Source organism: Erithacus rubecula (assembly GCF_903797595.1).
Source record: "Erithacus rubecula genome assembly, contig: scaffold_829_arrow_ctg1, whole genome shotgun sequence".
Classification (NCBI taxonomy): Eukaryota; Metazoa; Chordata; class Aves; order Passeriformes; family Muscicapidae; genus Erithacus; species Erithacus rubecula.
Window position 1 is genome coordinate 17,976 of NW_027635508.1, and position 21,672 is coordinate 39,647.

At 52.7% G+C, this 21,672-nt stretch overlaps 1 protein-coding gene across 1 annotated transcript in view; it reads right to left on the reverse strand.

Moving 5' to 3' along the window:
* The window catches only part of POLR2A (RNA polymerase II subunit A), a gene marked incomplete at both ends in the record, with an annotated part of 35,321 nt that extends 14,448 nt beyond the window's left edge, over window positions 1-20,873 (reverse strand). Inside the window, 10 exons of the mRNA XM_079333143.1 lie at window positions 43-246; window positions 1,343-1,437; window positions 2,320-2,488; window positions 4,214-4,423; window positions 8,718-8,928; window positions 12,496-12,620; window positions 14,878-15,010; window positions 16,319-16,539; window positions 18,151-18,312; window positions 20,592-20,873. Of these exons, the coding sequence (XP_079189269.1) occupies window positions 43-246; window positions 1,343-1,437; window positions 2,320-2,488; window positions 4,214-4,423; window positions 8,718-8,928; window positions 12,496-12,620; window positions 14,878-15,010; window positions 16,319-16,539; window positions 18,151-18,312; window positions 20,592-20,873 (1,812 nt within the window). The remainder of the gene's footprint in view (window positions 1-42; window positions 247-1,342; window positions 1,438-2,319; window positions 2,489-4,213; window positions 4,424-8,717; window positions 8,929-12,495; window positions 12,621-14,877; window positions 15,011-16,318; window positions 16,540-18,150; window positions 18,313-20,591) is intronic.
* Between the last annotated feature and the right edge of the window lie 799 nt (window positions 20,874-21,672).

Genomic DNA, 21,672 nt, shown 5'->3' on the forward strand with positions numbered 1-21,672 from the left:
CCTTCAGGAACCGCCCCAAACCCCCCGTGGAGCCCCCCAAACCTGGGAGATGTTGATCTTGGAGCCCTTGGCCCCCGAGACCACCATGGATTTGAAGTTGTTGTACTCAGAGAGGGATTTCTGGGCCGAGGAGCCCGTCTTGTCGCGGGCGTCGTTCAGGATCCGGTTCACCTGGTTCTCAAAGGTTTGTCTCAGGGTGTTGCCTGGGGTGGGCTCCAGCTCGTTGTTGTGAGCCTTCTCTATCACCTGCAGAGCACAAAGAGACCCCCAGAAAGGTCAGGGGGGCACCTCCAGATGGTCTGGTGGGGGAAAGGAGATGAGAAGGTGAAAAAAAGCCAAAAAACTCGAGAGGGGCTGCAGCAAACCCAGTGAGATCCTTCAGGATCCACCTAAAACCCACTGAGATCCTTCAAGAACTGCAGCAAACCCATTGAAATCCTTCAGGAACCACCTAAAACCCACTGAGATCCTTCAGGAACTGCAGCAAACCCATTGAAATCCTTCAGGATCCACCTAAAACCCACTGAGATCCTTCAGGATCCACCCAAAACCCACTGAGATCCTTCAGGAACCACCTAAAACTGCTGAGATCCTTCAGGATCCACCCAAAACCCACTGAGATCCTTCAGGAACTGCAGCAAACCCATTGAGATCCTTCAGGATCCACCTAAAACCCACTGAGATCCTTCAGGAATTGTCCCAAACCCACTGAGATCCTTCAGGAACTGCAGCAAACCCATTGAGATCCTTCAGGAACTGCAGCAAACCCACTGAGATCCTTCAGGAATTGCCCCAAACCCACTGAGATCCTTCAGGATCCACCTAAAACCCACTGAGATCCTTCAGGATCCACCTAAAACCCACTGAGATCCTTCGGGAATTGCCCCAAATCCACTGAGATCCTTCAGGATCCACCCAAACCCCACTGAGATGCTTCAGGAACTGCAGCAAACCCACTGAGATCCTTCAGGAATTGCCCCAAACCCACTGAGATCCTTCAGGAATTGCCCCAAACCCACTGAGATCCTTCAGGATCCACCCAAAACCCACTGAGATCCTCCAAAATAACATCCCAAAATATCCCAGGAACTCTGGGAACGATCCAAACCCCTGTGGAACCCCCCCAGAGATCCCCAAAAATGTGGAGAGGACACCCCAAAACTTCCCCTTGAAGGAACCCAAGACCTCCAAAAATTGCAGAAATCCCCAAAATCCCAAATTATCACCCAAAAAACCCCAAAATCCCAACCTGGGGGTGTCCCAAAAAAATAGGGAGGTCCCCCACAATTCCAAGGACTCCCCAGAATCCTGGAGAAACCCCAAAATTGTCCCCAACCCCCACCTCAATGACGTCCTGCTTGGCTTTCTTGATGGTGTTCTGGATGTCCTGGTAGGTCTTGGCATCAGCAATGGAGTCCCCAATGCCAATGGTGTGACCTGAGGGGACATCTGAGCTTCAGGGGGGGTCCCCAAACTCGGGGTCACCTCCAATCCCACCCCTGACCCCCAAAACATCAATCCTGGCTCAGGATCTGGGCAAGTTTTGGGACAATGAGGGGTAAAAATGGGGGTGGGAGCTCGGCCACCAAAATTTCTGAGAATTCTTTGTCTCCAAAAAAGGGTCTGAGGACACCTCAAGATATTCTTGGTACAAAAATGGGACTCAAGAACCACCAAGGACACCAAAGTGTCACCAAGCTGGGGGCTGGGAAGGTCCCCAAGTGGCCAAACCCCCAGAAGGTGCCACCAAAAAGATTCCCAGGACCTGAAGACCCCCAAAAATGGGTCCAAGGACCACCAGGACCCCAAAAACAAGGTCCAAAACCCCCAGAGCTCCACCAAGCTGGGAACTGAGAAGGTCCAAGTGACCAAACCCCCATCAGGTGCCACCAAGAGGGGTCCCAATCCCCCCAAAAACAGGGTCCAAGAACCACCAGGACCCCAAAAACAAGGTCCAAACCCCCAGAACTCCACTGAACTGAAATCTGAGAAAGTTCCTGGGTGACCAAACCCTCGTTTGGTGCCACCAAGAGGGGTCCCAATCCCCAAAAACAGGGTCCAAGAACCACCAGGACCCCAAAAACAAGGTCCAAAACCCCCAGAGCTCCACCAAGCTGGGAACTGAGAAGGTCCAAGTGACCAAACCCCCATCAGGTGCCACCAAGAGGGGTCCCAATCCCCCCAAAACAGGGTCCTACAACCACCAGGACCCCAAAAACAAGGTCCAAACCCCCAGAGCTCCACCAAGCTGGGAGCTGAGAAGGTCCCCAAGTGACCAAACCCCCACCAAGAGGGGTCCCAGCCCCCCAGGAGCCCCACCCTCGATGAGCAGCCAGTTGTTGATGACAGTCTGGATGTTGCTGTAGAAGAGCCTGGTGGTGTCGTGGCCCATCTCCAGGTAGGAGATGTGCACCAGGGACCCTGCAGAGGTGCCCAGGGACTTCTTGCACAGGATGCCCATGATGAGCTCCCCGTTCTCCACGATCACCTGGGGACAGCCAGGGACAGGTGACAGAGCCAGGAGACACCCAGTGTCACCAGGAGACACCCAGTGTCACCAGGGGACATCTAATGTCACCAGGAGACACCCAGTGTCATCAGGGGACACCCAATGTCACCAGGGGACACCCAGTGTCATCAGGAGACACCCAATGTCACCAGAGGACACCCAGTGTCACCAGGGGACACCCAGTGACACCAGGGGGCACCCAGTGTCACCAGGGGACATCTAATGTCACCAGGGGACACCCAGTGTCACCAGGGGACAGCCAAGTGTCACCAGGGGACACCCAGTGACACCAGGGGGCACCCAGTGACACCAGGGAGACGCCCAGTGACACCAGGGGACACCCAGTGACACCAGGGGGACACCCAGTGACACCAGGGGGCACCCAGTGACACCAGGGGGCACCCAGTGACACCAGGGAGACACCCAGTGTCACCAGGGGACACCCAGTGTCACCAGGAGAAGCCCAAAAATAACCCCAGGTCACCTCAAAGTGCTCCTAGAGTGGGGCAAGTGCCACCAAAGACCCCTCAGAACACCCCAAACCCCCCTCAGATCCCACCAGAACCCCCTCAGATCCCACCCAAACCCCCTCAAACCATCACCAAACTCCCTCAAACCATCCCAAAATTCCATCAGATCCCACCCAAGCTCCCTCAGATCATCCCAAAGCCCCTCAAACCATCCCCAAACCCCCTCAGATCCCACCCCAAACCCCCTGAAACCCCCTCAGATCCCACCCCAAGCCCCCTCAGATCACCCCAAAGCCCCTCAAACCCCCTCAGATCCCACCCAAAGCCCCCTCAGATCACCCCAAAGCCCCTCAAACCCCCTCAGATCCCACCCCAAGCCCCCTCAGATGACCCCAAGCCCCCTCAGATCCCACCCAAATCCCCCCAAACCCCCTCAAACCCCCACAGATCCCACCCCAAGCCCCCTCAGATCACCCCAAGCCCTCTCAGATCCCACCCCAAAGCCCCTCAAACCCCCTCAGATCCCACCCAAACCCCCTCAGATCCCACCCCAAGCCCCCTCAAACACCACCCCAAACCCCCTCAAGCCCCCTCAGATGTTCCCTCACCCCCTCAGATGACCCCAAGCCCCCTCAGATGACCCCAAGCCCCCTCAGATCCCACCCCAAACCCCCTCAAACCCCCTCAGATCCCACCCCAAGCCCCCTCAGATGACCCCAAGCCCCCTCAGATCACCCCAAAGCCCCTCAAACCCCCTCAGATCCCACCCAAACCCCCTCAGATCACCCCAAAGCCCCTCAAACCCCCTCAGATCCCACCTAAACCCCCTCAGATCACCCCAAAGCCCCTCAAACCCCCTCAGATCCCACCTAAACCCCCTCAGATCCCACCCCAAGCCCCCTCAAACACCACCCCAAGCCCCCTCAAACACTACCTCAAACCCCCTCAAGCCCCCTCAGATGTTCCCTCACCCCCTCAGATGACCCCAAGCCCTCTCAGATCACCCCAAACCCCCTCAAGCCCCCTCAGATGTTCCCTCACCCCCTCAGATGACCCAAGCCCCCTCAGATCACCCCAAACCCCCTCAAGCCCCCTCAGATGTCCCCTCACCCCCTCAGATGACCCCAAGCCCTCTCAGATCCCACCCAAACCCCCTCAAACCCCACCCCAAGCCCCCTCAGATGACCCCTCACCCCCTGGGAGCCCAGCCAAGCCCCCCCTGCCCCCCGCCCACCTTGGTGTCCCCAGGGGAGATGTGTTTGTAGGGGCCGCTGTCCTCGTCGTCGGGGTGGGTGCTGTGCGTGCGGATGCAGTTGATGTGCCCGGGGATGATCAGGGAGAAGATTTGCTTCCCTGTCCACAGGGGCCGTGGCTTCAGGATGGCAGGCTGGGGCACCTTGCCATCCCAGGTGGAGAGGAACATCAGCAGGTTCATCACCTCGCCCTGGAGGAACCCAAAAAACACCCCAGAAATGTCAGTGATTGAGATAATCCCATAGAGATCCCAAAATGTCAAAAAATGTCCTAAAATATCCCCAAAATCCCCATCCCAGGTGGAGAGGAACATCAGCAGGTTCATCACCTCGCCCTGGGGACACCCAAAAAACACCCCAAAAACACCCCAGAAATGTCAGTGATAGAGATAATCCCATAGAGATCCCAAAATGTTCTAAAACATCCCAAAATCCCCATCCCAGGTGGAGAGGAACATCAGCAGGTTCATCACCTCGCCCTGGAGGAACCCAAAAAACACCCCAAAAACACCCCAGAAATGTCAGTGATTGAGATAATCCCATAGAGATCCCAAAATATCAAAAAATGTCCTAAAATATCCCCAAAATCCCCATCCCAGGTGGAGAGGAACATCAGCAGGTTCATCACCTCGCCCTGGAGGAACCCAAAAAAACCCCAGAAATGTCAGTGATTGAGATAATCCCATAGAGATCCCAAAATGTCCTAAAACATCCCAAAATCCCCATCCCAGGTGGAGAGGAACATCAGCAGGTTCATCACCTCGCCCTGGAGGAACCCAAAAAAAACCCCAAAAACACCCCAGAAATGTCAGTGATTGAGATAATCCCATAGAGATCCCAAAATGTCCTAAAATATCCCAAAATCCCCATCCCAGGTGGAGAGGAACATCAGCAGGTTCATCACCTCGCCCTGGGGAACACCCAAAAAACACCCCAGAAATGTCAGTGATTGAGATAATCCCATAGAGATCCCAAAATGTCAAAAAATGTCTTAAAATATCCCCAAAATCCCCATCCCAGGTGGAGAGGAACATCAGCAGGTTCATCACCTCGCCCTGGAGGAACCCAAAAAACACCCCAGAAATGTCAGTGATTGAGATAATCCCATAGAGATCCCAAAATGTCCTAAAAAACCCCAAAATCCCCATCCCAGGTGGAGAGGAACATCAGCAGGTTCATCACCTCGCCCTGGGGACACCCAAAAAACACCCCAAAAATGTCAGTGATTGAGATAATCCCATAGAGATCCCAAAATATCAAAAAATGTCCTAAAATATCCCAAAATCCCCATCCCAGGTGGAGAGGAACATCAGCAGGTTCATCACCTTGCCCTGGGGAACACCCAAAAAACACCCCAAAAACACCCCAGAAATGTCAGTGATTGAGATAATCCCATAGAGATCCCAAAATATCAAAAAATGTCCTAAAATATCCCCAAAATCCCCATCCCATGTGGAGAGGAACATCAGCAGGTTCATCATCTCGCCCTGGAGGAACCCCAAAAAAACCCCAGAAATGTCAGTGATTGAGATAATCCCATAGAGATCCCAAAATGTCCTAAAACATCCCAAAATCCCCATCCCAGGTGGAGAGGAACATCAGCAGGTTCATCACCTCGCCCGGGGAACACCCAAAAAACACCCCAAAAACACCCCAGAAATGTCAGTGATTGAGATAATCCCATAGAGATCCCAAAATGTCCTAAAATATCCCAAAATCCTCATCCCAGGTGGAGAGGAACATCAGCAGGTTCATCACCTCGCCCTGGGGACACCCCAAAAACACCCCAGAAATGTCACCGACCAAAGAGACCCTACTGAGATGCCACAATGTCCTAAAAATGCCCTAAAAAACCCCAAAATCCCCATCCCAGGTGGAGAGGAACATCAGCAGGTTCATCACCTCACCCTGGGGACACCCAAAAAACATCCCAGAAATGTCAGTGATTGAGATAATCCCATAGAGATCCCAAAATGTCCTAAAACATCCCAAAATCCTCATCCCAGGTGGAGAGGAACATCAGCAGGTTCATCACCTCGCCCTGGAGGAACCCAAAAAACACCCCAAAAATGTCAGTGATTGAGATAATCCCATAGAGATCCCAAAATGTCCCAAAAATGCCCCAAACCCCCTTCAGTGAGGGTTGGAGCATCTTCCCAACCATGAGCATGTCCTGAGCTCAACCCCACCTCAAACACCTGCCCTAAAACCCCTCAAATCACCCCAAATCACCCTAAATCATCCCAAAATCATCTTAAATCACCTCAAATCACCCTAAACAACCCCAAACCCCTTAAATCACCCCAAAACCCAACTTGGTTCAGGAAGATGTTAGTGAAATTCCACTGGTGGAAATTCCAACACGTCCTGTCCTAAAACCACCTCCTAAAACTTGTCCAAATGAACCCAAAACCCACCTCAAATCACCCCAAAACCATCTTAAATCACCCCAAAACCATCCTAAATGACCCCATAACAATCCTAAATGACCCCAAAACCATCCTAAATGACCCCAAACCCCCCCAAATTTTCCCCAAAACTTAACACCCTGGAGGAAGACGTTCCTCTTGGTGAACTTGCGCACGGCCGTCAGCGTGTCCTGAACTAAAACCCACCTGAATCACCTGCCCTAAAACCTGTCAAACCAACCCCAAAAACACCATAAATCACCCCAAAATGACCCTAAATCATCCTAAATGATCCCAAACACCCCAAATTTTCCCCAAAACTTGACCCTCTCGAGGAAGACATCCCTCTTGGTGAACTTGCGCACGGCCGTCAGCGTGTCCTGAACTAAACCCACCTGAATCACCTGCCCTAAAACCTGTCAAACCAACCCCACAAACACCATAAATGACCCCAAAATGACCCTAAATCATCCCAAAATGATCCCAAACACCCCAAATTTTCCCCAAAACTTGACTCTCTCGAGGAAGACGTCCCTCTTGGTGAACTTGCGCACGGCTGTCAGCGTGTCCTGAACTAAAACTCACCTGAACCACCTGCCCTAAAACCTGTCAAACCACCCCAAAACCACCATAAATGACCCCAAAATGACCCTAAATCATCCCAAAATGATCCCAAACACCCCAAATTTTCCCCCAGACTGACCCTCTCGAGGAAGATGTCCCTCTTGGTGAACTTGCGCACGGCCGTCAGCGTGTCCTGAACTAAAACCCACCTGAATCACCTGCCCTAAAACCTGACAAACCACCCCAGAAACACCATAAATCACCCCAAAACCATCCTAAATCACCCCAAAATGACTCTAAACCATCTCAAACCACCCCAAAAGCCCCCTGAATTCTCCCCAAAACCGACACTCTGGAGGAAGATGTCCTTCTTGGTGAACTTGCGCACGGCCGTCAGCGTGTCCTGAACTAAAACCCCCCTCAAACACCTGCCCTAAAACCTGTCAAACCACCCCAGAAACACCATAAATGACCCCAAAATGACCCTAAATGACCCCAAATCTGCCCCTGAATCCCCCCCCAGACGGACCCTCTCGAGGAAGACGTCCCTCTTGGTGAACTTGTGCACAGCCGTCAGCGTGTCCTGAACTAAAACCCACCTGAATCACCTGCCCTAAAACCTGACAAACCACCCCAGAAACACCTCAAAACAACCCCAAATCACCCCAAAACCATCCTAAATCACCCCAAAATGACTCTAAACCATCTCAAACCACCCCAAAAGCCCCCTGAATTCTTCCCAAAACCGACACTCTGGAGGAAGATGTCCCTCTCGGTGAACTTGTGCACGGCCGTCAGCGTGTCCTGAACTAAACCCCACTTCAAACACGTGCCCTAAAACCTGACAAACCACCCCAGAAACACCTCAAAACAACCCCAAACCACCCCAAAACACCCCCAAATCTCCCCCTGAATCCCCCCCCAGACAGACCCTCTCGAGGAAGACGTTCCTCTTGGTGAACTTGCGCACGGCCGTCAGCGCGTCCTGAACTAAAACCCCTCCCAACACCTGCCCTAAAACCTGACAAACCAACCCCAGAAACACCTCAAAAACACCTCAAATCACCCCAAAACCATCCTAAATCACCCCAAAATGACTCTAAACCATCTCAAACCACCCCAAAAGCCCCCTGAATTCTCCCCAAAACCGACACTCTGGAGGAAGATGTCCTTCTTGGTGAACTTGTGCACGGCCGTCAGCGTGTCCTGAACTAAAACCCCTCCCAACACCTGCCCTAAAACCTGTCAAACCACCCCAGAAACACCTCAAAAACACCTCAAATCACCCCAAAACACCTCCAAATCTCCCCCTGAATCCCCCCCCAGACGGACCCTCTCGAGGAAGACGTCCCTCTTGGTGAACTAGCGCACGGCCGTCAGCGTGTCCTGAACTAAAACCCACCTGAATCACCTGCCCTAAAACCTGTCAAACCAACCCCAAAAACACCATAAATCACCCCAAAATGACCCTAAATGACCCCAAATCTCCCCCTGAATCCCACCCCAGACAGACCCTCTCAAGGAAGACGTCCCTCTTGGTGAACTTGCGCACGGCCGTCAGCGTGTCCTGCACGATGCCCATGACGGGCCGGTTGCTCTGGGGGGTGACGATCATCCTGGGCACCATGGCCAGCTCCTGGATCTCAGCGCGCGTCTCCAGCGACTGCGGCAGGTGCAGGTTCATCTCATCGCCGTCAAAATCGGCGTTGTAGGGGGTGGTGACACTGTGGGGACATTGGGGACACTGAGGGGACACGGGGCAGGTTCATCTCATCGCCGTCAAAATCGGCGTTGTAGGGAGTGGTGACACTGTGGGGACATTGGGGACATTGGGCAGGTTCATCTCATCGCCGTCAAAATCGGCATTGTAGGGGGTGGTGACACTGTGGGGACACAGGGGACATTGTGGGGACATTGGGCAGGTTCATCTCATCGCCGTCAAAATCGGCGTTGTAGGGGGTGGTGACACTGTGGGGACACAGCAGGGACACTGTGGGGACATTGGGGACACTGTGGGGACATTGGGGACACGGGGCAGGTTCATCTCATCGCCGTCAAAATCGGCGTTGTAGGGAGTGGTGACACTGTGGGGACATTGGTGACACTGTGGGGACATTGGGGACACGGGGCAGGTTCATCTCATCACCATCGAAATCGGCGTTGTAGGGAGTGGTGACATCATGGGGACATTGGGGACACTGTGGGGACATTGGGGACACTGAGGGGACATTGGGGACACTGAGGGGACACGGGGCAGGTTCATCTCATCGCCGTCAAAATCGGCGTTGTAGGGGGTGGTGACACTGTGGGGACATTGGGGACACTGAGGGGACATTGGGGACATTGGGCAGGTTCATCTCATCGCCGTCAAAATCGGCGTTGTAGGGGGTGGTGACACTGTGGGGACATTGGGGACACTGAGGGGACATTGGGGGGACATTGAGGGGACACTGTGGGGACACTGGGACACTGGAGACACTGGGCACATTGAGGGGACACTGGGGACATTGGTGACACTGTGGGGACATTGGGGACACTGAGGGGACATTGAGGGGACACTGAGGGGACATTGGGGACACTGAGGGGACATTGGGGACACTGAGGGGACATTGGGGGGACATTGAGGGGACAATGAGGGGACATTGGGGGGACATTGAGGGGACACTGTGGGGACATTGGGACATAGGAGACACTGGGCACATTGAGGGGACACTGGGGACATTGGGGACACTGTGGGGACATTGGGGACATCGGGGACAGTGTGCTGGGGGCACTGTGGGGACATTGGGGACACTGAGGGGACATTGGGGACACTGTGGGGACATCTGGGATATTGGAGACATTGAGAACAATTTGGGGACATCAGGGACATTGGGGACACTGAGGACATTGAGGGGACACTGAGGACCTTCAGGGGACACTGGGGGTGATTTGGGGTTTTTTTGGGAAGTTTTTGGGGTTTTTTACCTCAAATCTGAACAGAAGCTGCACCAGGGCAGGATCTGGGGTTAATTTTGGGGTTAATTTTGGTTTTTTTGGGGGTTTTTACCTGAGGTTCAGCCTGAAGCTGCACCAGGGCAGGATCTGGGGTTAATTTTGGGTTCATTTTGGGGTTTTTTTGGGGTTTTTACCTGAGGTTCAGCCTGAAGCTGCACCAGGGCAGGATCTGGGGTTATTTTTGGGTTCATTTTGGGGTTTTTTGGGGGTTTTTACCTGAGGTTCAGCCTGAAGGTGGAGCAGGGCAGGATCTGGGGTTATTTTTGGGGTTTTTTTGGGGTTTTTGGGTTTTTACCTGAGGTTCAGCCTGAAGCTGCACCAGGGCAGGATCTGGGGTTAATTTTGGGTTCATTTTGGGGTTTTTTTGGGGTTTTTACCTGAGGTTCAGCCTGAAGCTGGAGCAGGGCAGGATCTGGGGTTAATTTTGGGGTTTTTGGGTTTTTACCTGAGGTTCAGCCTGAAGCTGCACCAGGGCAGGATCTGGGGTTATTTTTGGAGTAAATTTGGGGTTTTTGGGTTTTTACCTGAGGTTCAGCCTGAAGCTGGACCAGGGCAGGATCAGGGGTTATTTTTGGGGTTAATTTTGGGTTTTTTTTGGGTTTTTACCTGAGGTTCAGCCTGAAGCTGCACCAGGGCAGGATCTGGGGTTATTTTTGGGGTTAATTTTGGTTTTTTTGGGGTTTTTACCTGAGGTTCAGCCTGAAGCTGGACCAGGACAGGATCTGGGGTTATTTTTGGGGTTAATTTTGGGTTTTTTTGGGGTTTTTACCTGAGGTTCAGCCTGAAGCTGCACCAGGGCAGGATCTGGGGTTAATTTTGGGTTCATTTTGGGGTTTTTTGGGTTTTTACCTGAGGTTCAGCCTGAAGCTGCACCAGGGCAGGATCTGGGGTTAATTTTGGGTTCATTTTGGGGTTTTTGGGGTTTTTACCTGAGGTTCAGCCTGAAGCTGCACCAGGGCAGGATCTGGGGTTATTTTTGGGGTTTTTTGGGGGTTTTTACCTGAGGTTCAGCCTGAAGCTGCACCAGGGCAGGATCTGGGGTTATTTTTGGGGTTCATTTTTGGGGTTTTTTTGGGGTTTTTACCTGAGGTTCAGCCTGAAGCTGCACCAGGGCAGGATCTGGGGTTAATTTTGGGTTCATTTTGGGGTTTTTTGGGTTTTTACCTGAGGTTCAGCCTGAAGCTGGAGCAGGGCAGGATCTGGGGTTATTTTTGGGTTAATTTTGGGGTTTTTTGGGTTTTTACCTGAGGTTCAGCCTGAAGGTGGACCAGGGCAGGATCTGGGGTTATTTTTGGGTTCATTTTGGGTTTTTTTGGGGTTTTTACCTGAGGTTCAGCCTGAAGCTGGAGCAGGGCAGGATCTGGGGTTATTTTTGGGGTTAATTTTGGTGGTTTTTTGTGGTTTTTACCTGAGGTTCAGCCTGAAGCTGCACCAGGGCAGGATCTGGGGTTATTTTTGGGGTTTTTTGGGGGGTTTTTTGGGTTTTTACCTGAGGTTCAGCCTGAAGCTGGACCAGGGCAGGATCTGGGGTTATTTTTGGGTTCATTTTGGGGTTTTTGGGTTTTTACCTGAGGTTCAGCCTGAAGCTGGACCAGGACAGGATCTGGGGTTATTTTTGGGGTTAATTTTGGTTTTTTTGGGGGTTTTTACCTGAGGTTCAGCCTGAAGGTGGAGCAGGGCAGGATCTGGGGTTATTTTTGGGGTTTTTTTTTGGGGTTTTTTTTGGGTTTTTACCTGAGGTTCAGCCTGAAGGTGGAGCAGGGCAGGATCTGGGGTTAATTTTGGGTTCATTTTGGGGTTTTTTTGGGGTTTTTACCTGAGGTTCAGCCTGAAGCTGGAGCAGGGCAGGATCTGGGGTTATTTTTGGGTTAATTTTGGGGTTTTTGGGGTTTTTACCTGAGGTTCAGCCTGAAGGTGGACCAGGGCAGGATCTGGGGTTCATTTTGGGGTTTTTTTGGGGTTTTTACCTGAGGTTCAGCCTGAAGCTGCACCAGGGCAGGATCTGGGGTTAATTTTGGGTTCATTTTGGGGTTTTTTTGGGGTTTTTACCTGAGGTTCAGCCTGAAGGTGGACCAGGGCAGGATCTGGGGTTAATTTTGGGTTCATTTTGGGGTTTTTTTGGGGTTTTTACCTGAGGTTCAGCCTGAAGGTGGACCAGGTCAGGATCTGGGGTTATTTTTGGGGTTAATTTTGGGTTTTTTGGGGTTTTTACCTGAGGTTCAGCCTGAAGGTGGACCAGGTCAGGATCTGGGGTTAATTTTGGGTTCATTTTGGGGTTTTTTTGGGGTTTTTACCTGAGGTTCAGCCTGAAGGTGGACCAGGGCAGGATCCTGACCCTGTGCCCCATCATGGACATCTTGTGCAGGGTCGGCTGCCGGTTGAAGATCACGATGTCCCCGTCACACATGTGACGCTCCACCTGTCCCCAAAAAAAACCCCAAAAATCAGGGGGGACACCCCAAAAACCAGGCACACCCCAAAAACCAGGCACACCCCAAAAATGGCTTTTTTTCCCCCCCAAAAACAAACAGTGTCAGAGTGAGGAAAATGAAGAGTTGGGGGTTGAATTTGTTCCTCGGTGGTGAAAACCAAAATTGAGGGTGGAGCCCCAAATGTGCAAAGATTTGAAGGCAAAATTATGGGTTGGATCCCAAATTGAGAATTGGGAACCCCAAAATCAGGGATTGAACCCCAAACCCAGAGCTCTGAACCCCAAACCAGGATTTGAACCCCAAACTCAGAGCTCTGAACCCCAAACCAGGATTTGAACCCCAAATTTAATGAATCCCCCTCTGCAGCTTTGGGGTCCACAGGCAGTTTTTGGGATCCCTACAGCGATTTTTGGGGTCCCTGTTGTGGTTTTTGGGGTCCTTGTTGTGGTTTTTGGGGTCCCTGGCTGTGTTTTGGGTTTTTTGGGGTCCCCATTGTGGTTTTTGGGGTCCCTGTTGTGGTTTGGGGTTTTTGGGGACCCTGGCTGTGTTTTGGGGTTTTTGGGGTGCCTGGCTGTGTTTTGGGGTCACTGTTGTGGTTTTTGGGGTCCCTGTTGTGGTTTTTGGGGTCCCTGGCTGTGTTTTGGGGTTTTTGGGGTGCCTGGCTGTGTTTTTGGGGTCCCTGTTGTGGTTTTTGGGGTCCCTAGCTGTGTTTTGGGGTTTTTGGGGTGCCTGGCTGTGTTTTTGGGGTCCCTGTTGTGGTTTTTGGGGTCCCTAGCTGTGTTTTGGGTTTTTTGGGGTCTCTGGCTGTGTTTTGGGGTCCCTAGCTGTGTGTTGGTGTTTTTGGGGTCCCTGTTGTGGTTTTTGGGGTTTTTGGGGTCCCTGACTGTGTTTTGGGGTCCCTGGCTGTGTTGTGGGGGTCCCTGGTTGGATTCTGGGGTCCCTGTTGTGGTTTTTGGGGTGCCTGGGCTCTGACCTTGTAGCCAATCTGCAGATGCAGGTTGCTGGGTTTGGGTTTTTTGGGGTCCCTGGTTGGATTTTGGGGTTTTTGGGGTCCCTAGCTGTGTTTTGGGTTTTTTGGGGTCCCTGTTGTGGTTTTTGGGGTCCCTAGCTGTGTTTTGGGGTTTTTGGGGTCTCTGGCTGTGTTTTGGATCCCTGGCTGTGTGTTGGTGTTTTTGGGGTCCCTGTTGTGGTTTTTGGGGTGCCTGGCTGTGTTGTGGGGGTCCCTGGTTGGATTTTGGGGTTTTTGGGGTGCCTGGGCTCTGACCTTGTAGCCAATCTGCAGGTGCAGGTCGCTGGGTTTGGGGATTTTTGGGGTCCCTGTCGTGGTTTTGGGGGTCCCTGTTGTGGTTTTGGCGTTTTGAGGTGTCCCTGGCTGTGTTGTGGGGGTCCCTGGTTGGATTTTGGGGTCCCTGTTGTAGTTTTTGGGGTGCCTGGGCTCTGACCTTGTAGCCAATCTGCAGGTGCAGGTCGCTGGGTTTGGGGTTTTTGGGGTCCCTGGTTGGATTTTGGTGTTTTTGGGGTCCCTAGCTGTGTTTTGGGGTTTTTGGGGTGCCTGGCTGTGTTTTTGGGGTCCCTGTTGTGGTTTTTGGGGTCCCTAGCTGTGTTTTGGGTTTTTTTGGGGTCCCTGGCTGTGTTTTTTGGGGTCCCTGTTGTGGTTTTTGGGGTCCCTAGCTGTGTTTTGGGGTTTTTGGGGTCTCTGGCTGTGTTTTGGATCCCTGGCTGTGTGTTGGTGTTTTTGGGGTCCCTGTTGTGGTTTTTGGGGTTTTTGGGGTCCCTGTGTTTTGGGGTCCCTGGCTGTGTTGTGGGGGTCCCTGGTCGGATTTTGGGGTTTTTGGGGTCCCTGGCTGTGTTGTGGGGGTCCCTGGTTGGATTTTGGGGTTTTTGGGGTGCCTGGGCTCTGACCTTGTAGCCAATCTGCAGGTGCAGGTCGCTGGGTTTGGGGTTTTTGGGGTCCCTGGTTGGATTTTGGGGTTTTTGGGGTGCCTGGCTGTGTTGTGGGGGTCCCTGGTTGGATTTTGGGATTTTTGGGGTCCCTGTTGTGGTTTTTGTGGTCCCTGGTTGGATTTGGGGTTTTTGGGGTCCCTGGTCGGATTTTGAGGTTTTTGGGGTGCCTGGTTGGATTTTGGGGGTCCCTGGTTGGATTTTGGGGTTTTTGAGGTCCCTGTCGTGGTTTTTGGGGTCCCTGGTTGGATTTTGGGATTTTTGGGGTCCCTGTTGTGGTTTTTGGGGTGCCTGGGCTCTGACCTTGTAGCCAATCTGCAGGTGCAGGTCGCTGGGTTTGGGGTGGAAGCGCAGGTCGATCCTGTCCCCGTTGTCCCTGATGATGTATTTGGCTCCTGGGTATTGGCTGTTCCCCCTGCGCACCAGCTCCTGCAGCCTGAGGGAATTTGGGGGGAGTTCAGGGCATTTGGGGGGAGTTCAGGGTATTTGGGGGGAGCTCAGGGCATTTGGGGGGGAGTTCAGGAGATTTGGGGGGAGTTCAGGGCATTTGGGGGGAGTTCAGGGCATTTGGGGGGGAGTTCAGGGCATTTGGGGGGAGTTCAGGGAATTTGGGGGGAGTTCAGGGCATTTGGGGGGAGTTCAGGGCATTTGGGGGGAGTTCAGGGCATTTGGGGGGGAGTTCAGGGCATTTGGGGGGGAGTTCAGGGGATTTGGGGGGAGTTCAGGGCATTTGGGGGGAGTTCAGGGCATTTGGGGGGAGTTCAGGGCATTTGGGGGGGAGTTCAGGAGATTTGGGGGGTGAATCCAGGGGATTTGGGGGGAGTTCAGGAGATTTGGGGGGAGCTCAGGGCATTTGGGGGGGAGTTCAGGGCATTTGGGGGGGAGTTCAGGGCATTTGGGGGGAGCTCAGGGCATTTGGGGGGGAGTTCAGGGCATTTGGGGGGGAGTTCAGGGCATTTGGGGGGAGCTCAGGGCATTTGGGGGGTGAATCCAGGGGATTTTGGGGTTCAGGGCATTTGGGGGGAGTTCAGGAGATTTGGGGGGGAGTTCAGGAGATTTGAGGGGGAGTTCAGGGAATTTGGGGGGAGTTCAGGAGATTTGGGAGGGAGTTCAGGGCATTTGGGGGGTGAATCCAGGGGATTTTGGGGTTCAGGGGCTGAGCTCACAGCTGTTAGTCACACTCAGAAAAACCAATGGGGTTTTAAAGAGGGTTTGGGGTTGTTTTGGGTTATTGGGATCAGCACAGAGCCCACCTGTCAATGTTGAAGGGGGTGACAACCTCAGCAAAGGTCACGTTGGCAGCGATGGACCAGGGCACTCCCACCCCAAACACCCCATAAACCCCCTATACACCCCATAAACCCCCAATACACCCCATAAACCCCCCAATACACCCCATAAACCCCCCATACACCCCACCTGTCGATGTTGAAGGGGGTGACAACCTCAGCAAAGGTCACGTTGGCAGCGATGGAGCGGTGATGGATCTCCCACCCCCAAACACCCAAAAACTCACCCTAAACCACCCCAAACACCCCATAAATCCCCCAATACACCCCATAAACCCCCCAATACACCCCACCTGTCGATGTTGAAGGGGGTGACAATCTCAGCAAAGGTCATGTTGGCAGCGATGGAGCGGTGATGGATCTCCCACCCCAAACACCCCATAAACCCCCCATACACCCCCTATACACCCCATAAACCCCCCATAAACCCCCCATAAACCCCCCATACACCCCACCTGTCGATGTTGAAGGGGGTGACAATCTCAGCAAAGGTCATGTTGGCAGCGATGGAGCGGGGCACTCCCACCTGGTCGATGGCCAGGTTGGGGTCGGGCGTGATGACGGTGCGCGCGCTGAAATCCACCCGCTTGCCCATCAGGTTCCCCCTCACCCGCCCCTCCTTCCCCTTCAGCCGCTGCTTCAGAGACTTCAGGGGGCGCCCCGACTTCTGCATGGCCTGGGGGGAGAAAAAGGGGGGTCAGGAGGGGGGTGAGACCCTAAAAACAGCCCAGAAACACCCCAAAAATCCAGGATGTGCTGGGAGATATGAATCGATCCTCCCAGGAATGTTCTCGGCTCCTGCTGTGATTTTGGGGGGGTTTGGGGAGTAAAAAATATTTGGGGGATCCCCTAAATTTTGTATGGCTTAGGGAGGGAGAAATGGGGGGTCAGGAGGGGGGTGAGACCCTAAAAATAGCCCAGAAACACCCCAAAAATCCAGGATGCTCTGGGGGACATAAATGGATTTTTCCAGGAATGTCCCAGTGACTTTGGGGGGCTCAGGGAGTTCTCAGGGTGGTTTGTCCCTACTTGTCCCCTTTCTGCCCCATCTGTGACCCCAAAAACCCCTGAGTGACCCCTCTGTGACCCCCAAACTCCCTCTGAGACCCCCCAAAATCCCTCCCTCACCCTGGGCAGGCTGGGCAGCTCATTGTCCACCATGGTGACCACATGGAACTGCAGCAGTTTGAGCTCCATGGGTGTGACATGGGGCCACCATTTCTACCTGAATCACCCCAAAAACCCCTCTGAGACCCCCCAAAACCCCTCTGAGACCCCCCAAAAACCCCTCTGAGACCCCCCAAAACCCCTCTGAGATCTCCCAAAAACCCTCTGAGACCCCCAAAATCCCTCTGTGACCCCCCCAAACCCTAGGCAGGCTGGGCAGTTCATTGTCCACCATGGTGGCCACGTGGAACTGCAGCAGTTTGAGCTCCATGGGTGTGACATGGGGCCACCATTTCTACCTGAATCACCCCAAAAACCCCTCTGGGACCCCTGTGAGACCCCTAAACCTCTCTGTGACCCCTCTGAGACCCCCAAACTCCCTCTGAGACCCCTCAAAACCCTTCTGTGACCCCCCCAAACCCTAGGCAGGCTGGGCAGCTCGATGTCCACCATGGTGGCCACATGGAACTGCAGCAGTTTGAGCTCCATGGGTGTGACATGGGGCCACCATTTCTACCTGAATCACCCCAAAACCCCTCTGGGACCCCCCAAAACCCCTCTGAGACCCCCCAAAACCCCTCTGTGACCCCCAAAATCCATCCCCATACCCTAGGCAGGCTGGGCAGCTCATTGTCCACCATGGTGGCCACGTGGAACTGCAGCAGTTTGAGCTCCATGGGTGTGACATGGGGCCACCATTTCTACCTGAATCACCCCAAAAACCCCTCTGGGACCCCCCAAAACCCCTTTGAGACCCCCAAAAACCCTCTGAGACCCCCCCAAAACCCCTCTGTGACCCCCCCAAATCCTAGGCAGGCTGGGCAGCTCGTTGTCCACCATGGTGGCCACGTGGAACTGCAGCAGTTTGAGCTCCATGGGTGTGACATGGGGCCACCATTTCTACCTGTGTCACCCCAAAAACCCCTCTGGGACCCCTAAAATCCCTCTGTGACCCCCCCAAACCCTAGGCAGGCTGGGCAGTTCATTGTCCACCATGGTGGCCACATGGAACTGCAGCAGTTCGAGCTTCATGGGTGTGACATGGGGCCACCATTTCTACCTGTGTCACCCCAAAAACCCCTCTGGGACCCCTGTGAGACCCCCCAAACCCCTCCCTCACCCTGGGCAGGCCTGGCAGCTCGTTGTCCACCATGGTGGCCACGTGGAACTGCAGCAGTTTGACGTCCTCGGCGATGACGTGCGCGGCCGCCCCGTTCTGCTCGTTACGCCGCAGTTGATTGTTGATCTTAACGATGTCGGCTAATTTGTGGGTCAGGTCATCCTGGGGACACCCCAAAAATTAGTGGGGTGACCCTAAAATTGATTGATGAGGGGGTTTGGTGTTGGGGGAGGGAGGGGAAGTCAGAGTGAGGGGGGGAAGGAATGGGGGTGGGCCAAAGGGGTTTGGGGGGTTGGAAAAGGGGAATGGGGAGCACAAGGAGAGGGGAGACCCCAAAAAAGGCATCAGGGAACCCCCAAAACTGCCCCAGTGCAGAGGTGGATGTGGGAATGAGCACAGAGAGGGGGGCACGGGCAGAACAGTGCACCAAACACCCCAAAAAAACACCACAAACAACACAAAAATCACCCCAAAACCCTACAATATCACCATCACCATAAAACCTCATAAATTCACCCCAAAACCCCACAAATTCACCCCAAAACCCCACAATATCACCCCAAAACCCCACAATATCACCCCAAAACCCCACAATATCACCATCACCATAAAACCCCATAAATTCACCCCAAAACTCCACAAAATCACCCCAAAACCCCACAATATCACCATCACCATAAAACCCCATAAATTCACCCCAAAACCCCACAAAATCACCCCAAAACCCCACAATATCACCATCACCATAAAACCTCATAAATTCACCCCAAAACTCCACAAAATCACCCCAAAATCCCACAATATCACCCCAAAACCCCACAATATCACCCCAAAACCCCACAATATCACCATCACCATAAAACCCCATAAATTCACCCCAAAACTCCACAAAATCACCCCAAAACCCCACAAAATCACCCCAAAACCCCACAAAATCACCATCACCATAAAACCTCATAAATTCACCCCAAAACCCCACAAAATCACCCCAAAACCCCACAAAATCACCCCAAAACCCCACAAAATCACCCCAAAACCCCACAAAATCACCATCACCATAAAACCTCATAAATTCACCCCAAAACCCCACAATGTCACCCCAAAATCCCACAATATCACCCCAAAATCCCACAAATTCACCCTAAAACCCCATAAATTCACCCCAAACACCCCAAAAAAACCACCACAAACAACACAAAAATCACCCCAAAACCCCACAATATCACCATCACCCTAAAACCTCATAAATTCACCCCAAAACCCCACAAATTCACCCCAAAATCCCACAATATCACCCCAAAATCCCACAATATCACCCCAAAATCCCACAAATTCACCCTAAAACCCCATAAATTCACCCCAAACACCCCAAAAAACCACCACAAACAACACAAAAATCACCCAAAACCCCACAAAATCACCATCACCATAAAACCTCATAAATTCACCCCAAAACTCCACAATGTCACCCCAAAATCCCACAAAATCACCCCAAAACCCCACAAAATCACCATCACCATAAAACCTCATAAATTCACCCCAAAACCCCACAAAATCACCCCAAAACCCCACAAAATCACCCCAAAACCCCACAATATCACCATCACCATAAAACCTCATAAATTCACCCCAAACCCCACAAAATCACCCCAAAACACCCCAATATCACCCCAATATCACCCCAGTGTCACCCCAAAGTCACCCCAATGTCACCCCAAAATCACCCCAATATCACCCCAAACACCCCAATATCACCCCAATATCACCCCAAACACCCCAAAATCACCCCAAAATCACCCCAATATCACCCCAATATCACCCCAAAATCACCCCAAAATCACCCCAATATCACCCCAAACACCCCAATATCACCCCAATATCACCCCAAACACCCCAATATCACCCCAATATCCCATAAATTCACCCCAATATCACCCCAATATCACCCCAATATCACCCCAATATCACCCCAAACACCCCAATATCACCCCAATATCACCCCAATATCACCCCAAACACCCCAATATCACCCCAATATCACCCCAAACACCCCAATATCACCCCAAACACCCCAATATCACCCCAATATCACCCCAATATCACCCCAAACACCCCAACATCACCCCAATATCACCCCAATATCACCCCAATATCACCCCAATATCACCCCAAACACCCCAATATCACCCCAATATCACCCCAATATCACCCCAATATCACCCCAAACACCCCAATATCACCCCAATATCACCCCAATATCACCCCAATATCACCCCAATATCACCCCAAAAACCCCTCAGTGTGATCCCCAAACCCCACCTGGTTCCTGGCTGAGCCCTGCATGACCACGGCAGGACGCACGGACAGGGGTGGCACCGGCAGCACCGTGCACACACACCCCAAACACCCCAAAATCACCCCAATATCACCCCAAACCCCACCTGGTTCCTGGCTGAGCCCTGCATGACCACGGCAGGACGCACGGACAGGGGTGGCACCGGCAGCACCGTGCACACCATCCACTCGGGCCGGGCGAATTTGGGGTCCATGCCCAGCACGAAGCATTCCTCGTCCGAGATGCGTTTGAAGATCTCGTGCACGCGCTCGGGGCTCAGCAGGATCTTCTTCTCCTGAGAATCCTCGTTGACGTGTTTCCACTCGGCGTAGAGCTCCAGCCCCGAGCGGCGGATGCGCGGCTGGTAGCGACCGCAGCCCCCGTGGCCCTGGGGATGGGGGAAATGGGGAAAAAATGGGTTAAAAAAGGGTTAAAATGGGAATTATTGAGATTAACAATGGGCTGGTAGCGGCCGCAGCCCCCGTGGCCCTGAGGATGGGGGAAATGGGGTTAAAAATGGGTTAAAAATGGTAAAAAATGAGAATTATTGAGATTAACAATGGGCTGGGACTGACAGCAGCCCCCGTGGCCCTGGGGATGGGGAAATGGGGTTAAAAATGGGTTAAAAATGGTGAAAAATGGGAATTATTGAGATTAACAATGGGCTGGTAGCGGCCGCAGCCCCCGTGGCCCTGGGGATGGGGGAAATGGGGAAAAAATGGGTTAAAAAAGGGTTAAAAATGGTGAGAAATGAGAATTATTGAGATTAACAATGGGCTGGTACCGACCGCAGCCCCCGTGGCCCTGGGGATGGGGGAAATGGGGTTAAAAATGGGGGAAAATGGTAAAAAATGAGAATTATTGAGATTAACAATGGGCTGGTACCGACCGCAGCCCCCGTGGCCCTGGGGATGGTGAAAAATGGGTTAAAAATGGGTTAAAAAAGGGTTAAAAATGGTGAAAAATGAGAATTATTGAGATTAACAATGGGCTGGTAGCAGCTGCAGCCCCCGTGGCCCTGGGGATGGGGGAAATGGGGAAAAAATGGGTTAAAAAAGGGTTAAAATGGGAATTATTGAGATTAACAATGGGCTGGTAGCGGCCGCAGCCCCCGTGGCCCTGGGGATGGGGGAAATGGGTGAAAAATGGGTTAAAAAATGGAAAAAAGAAAAAAAGGGAAAAAAAAA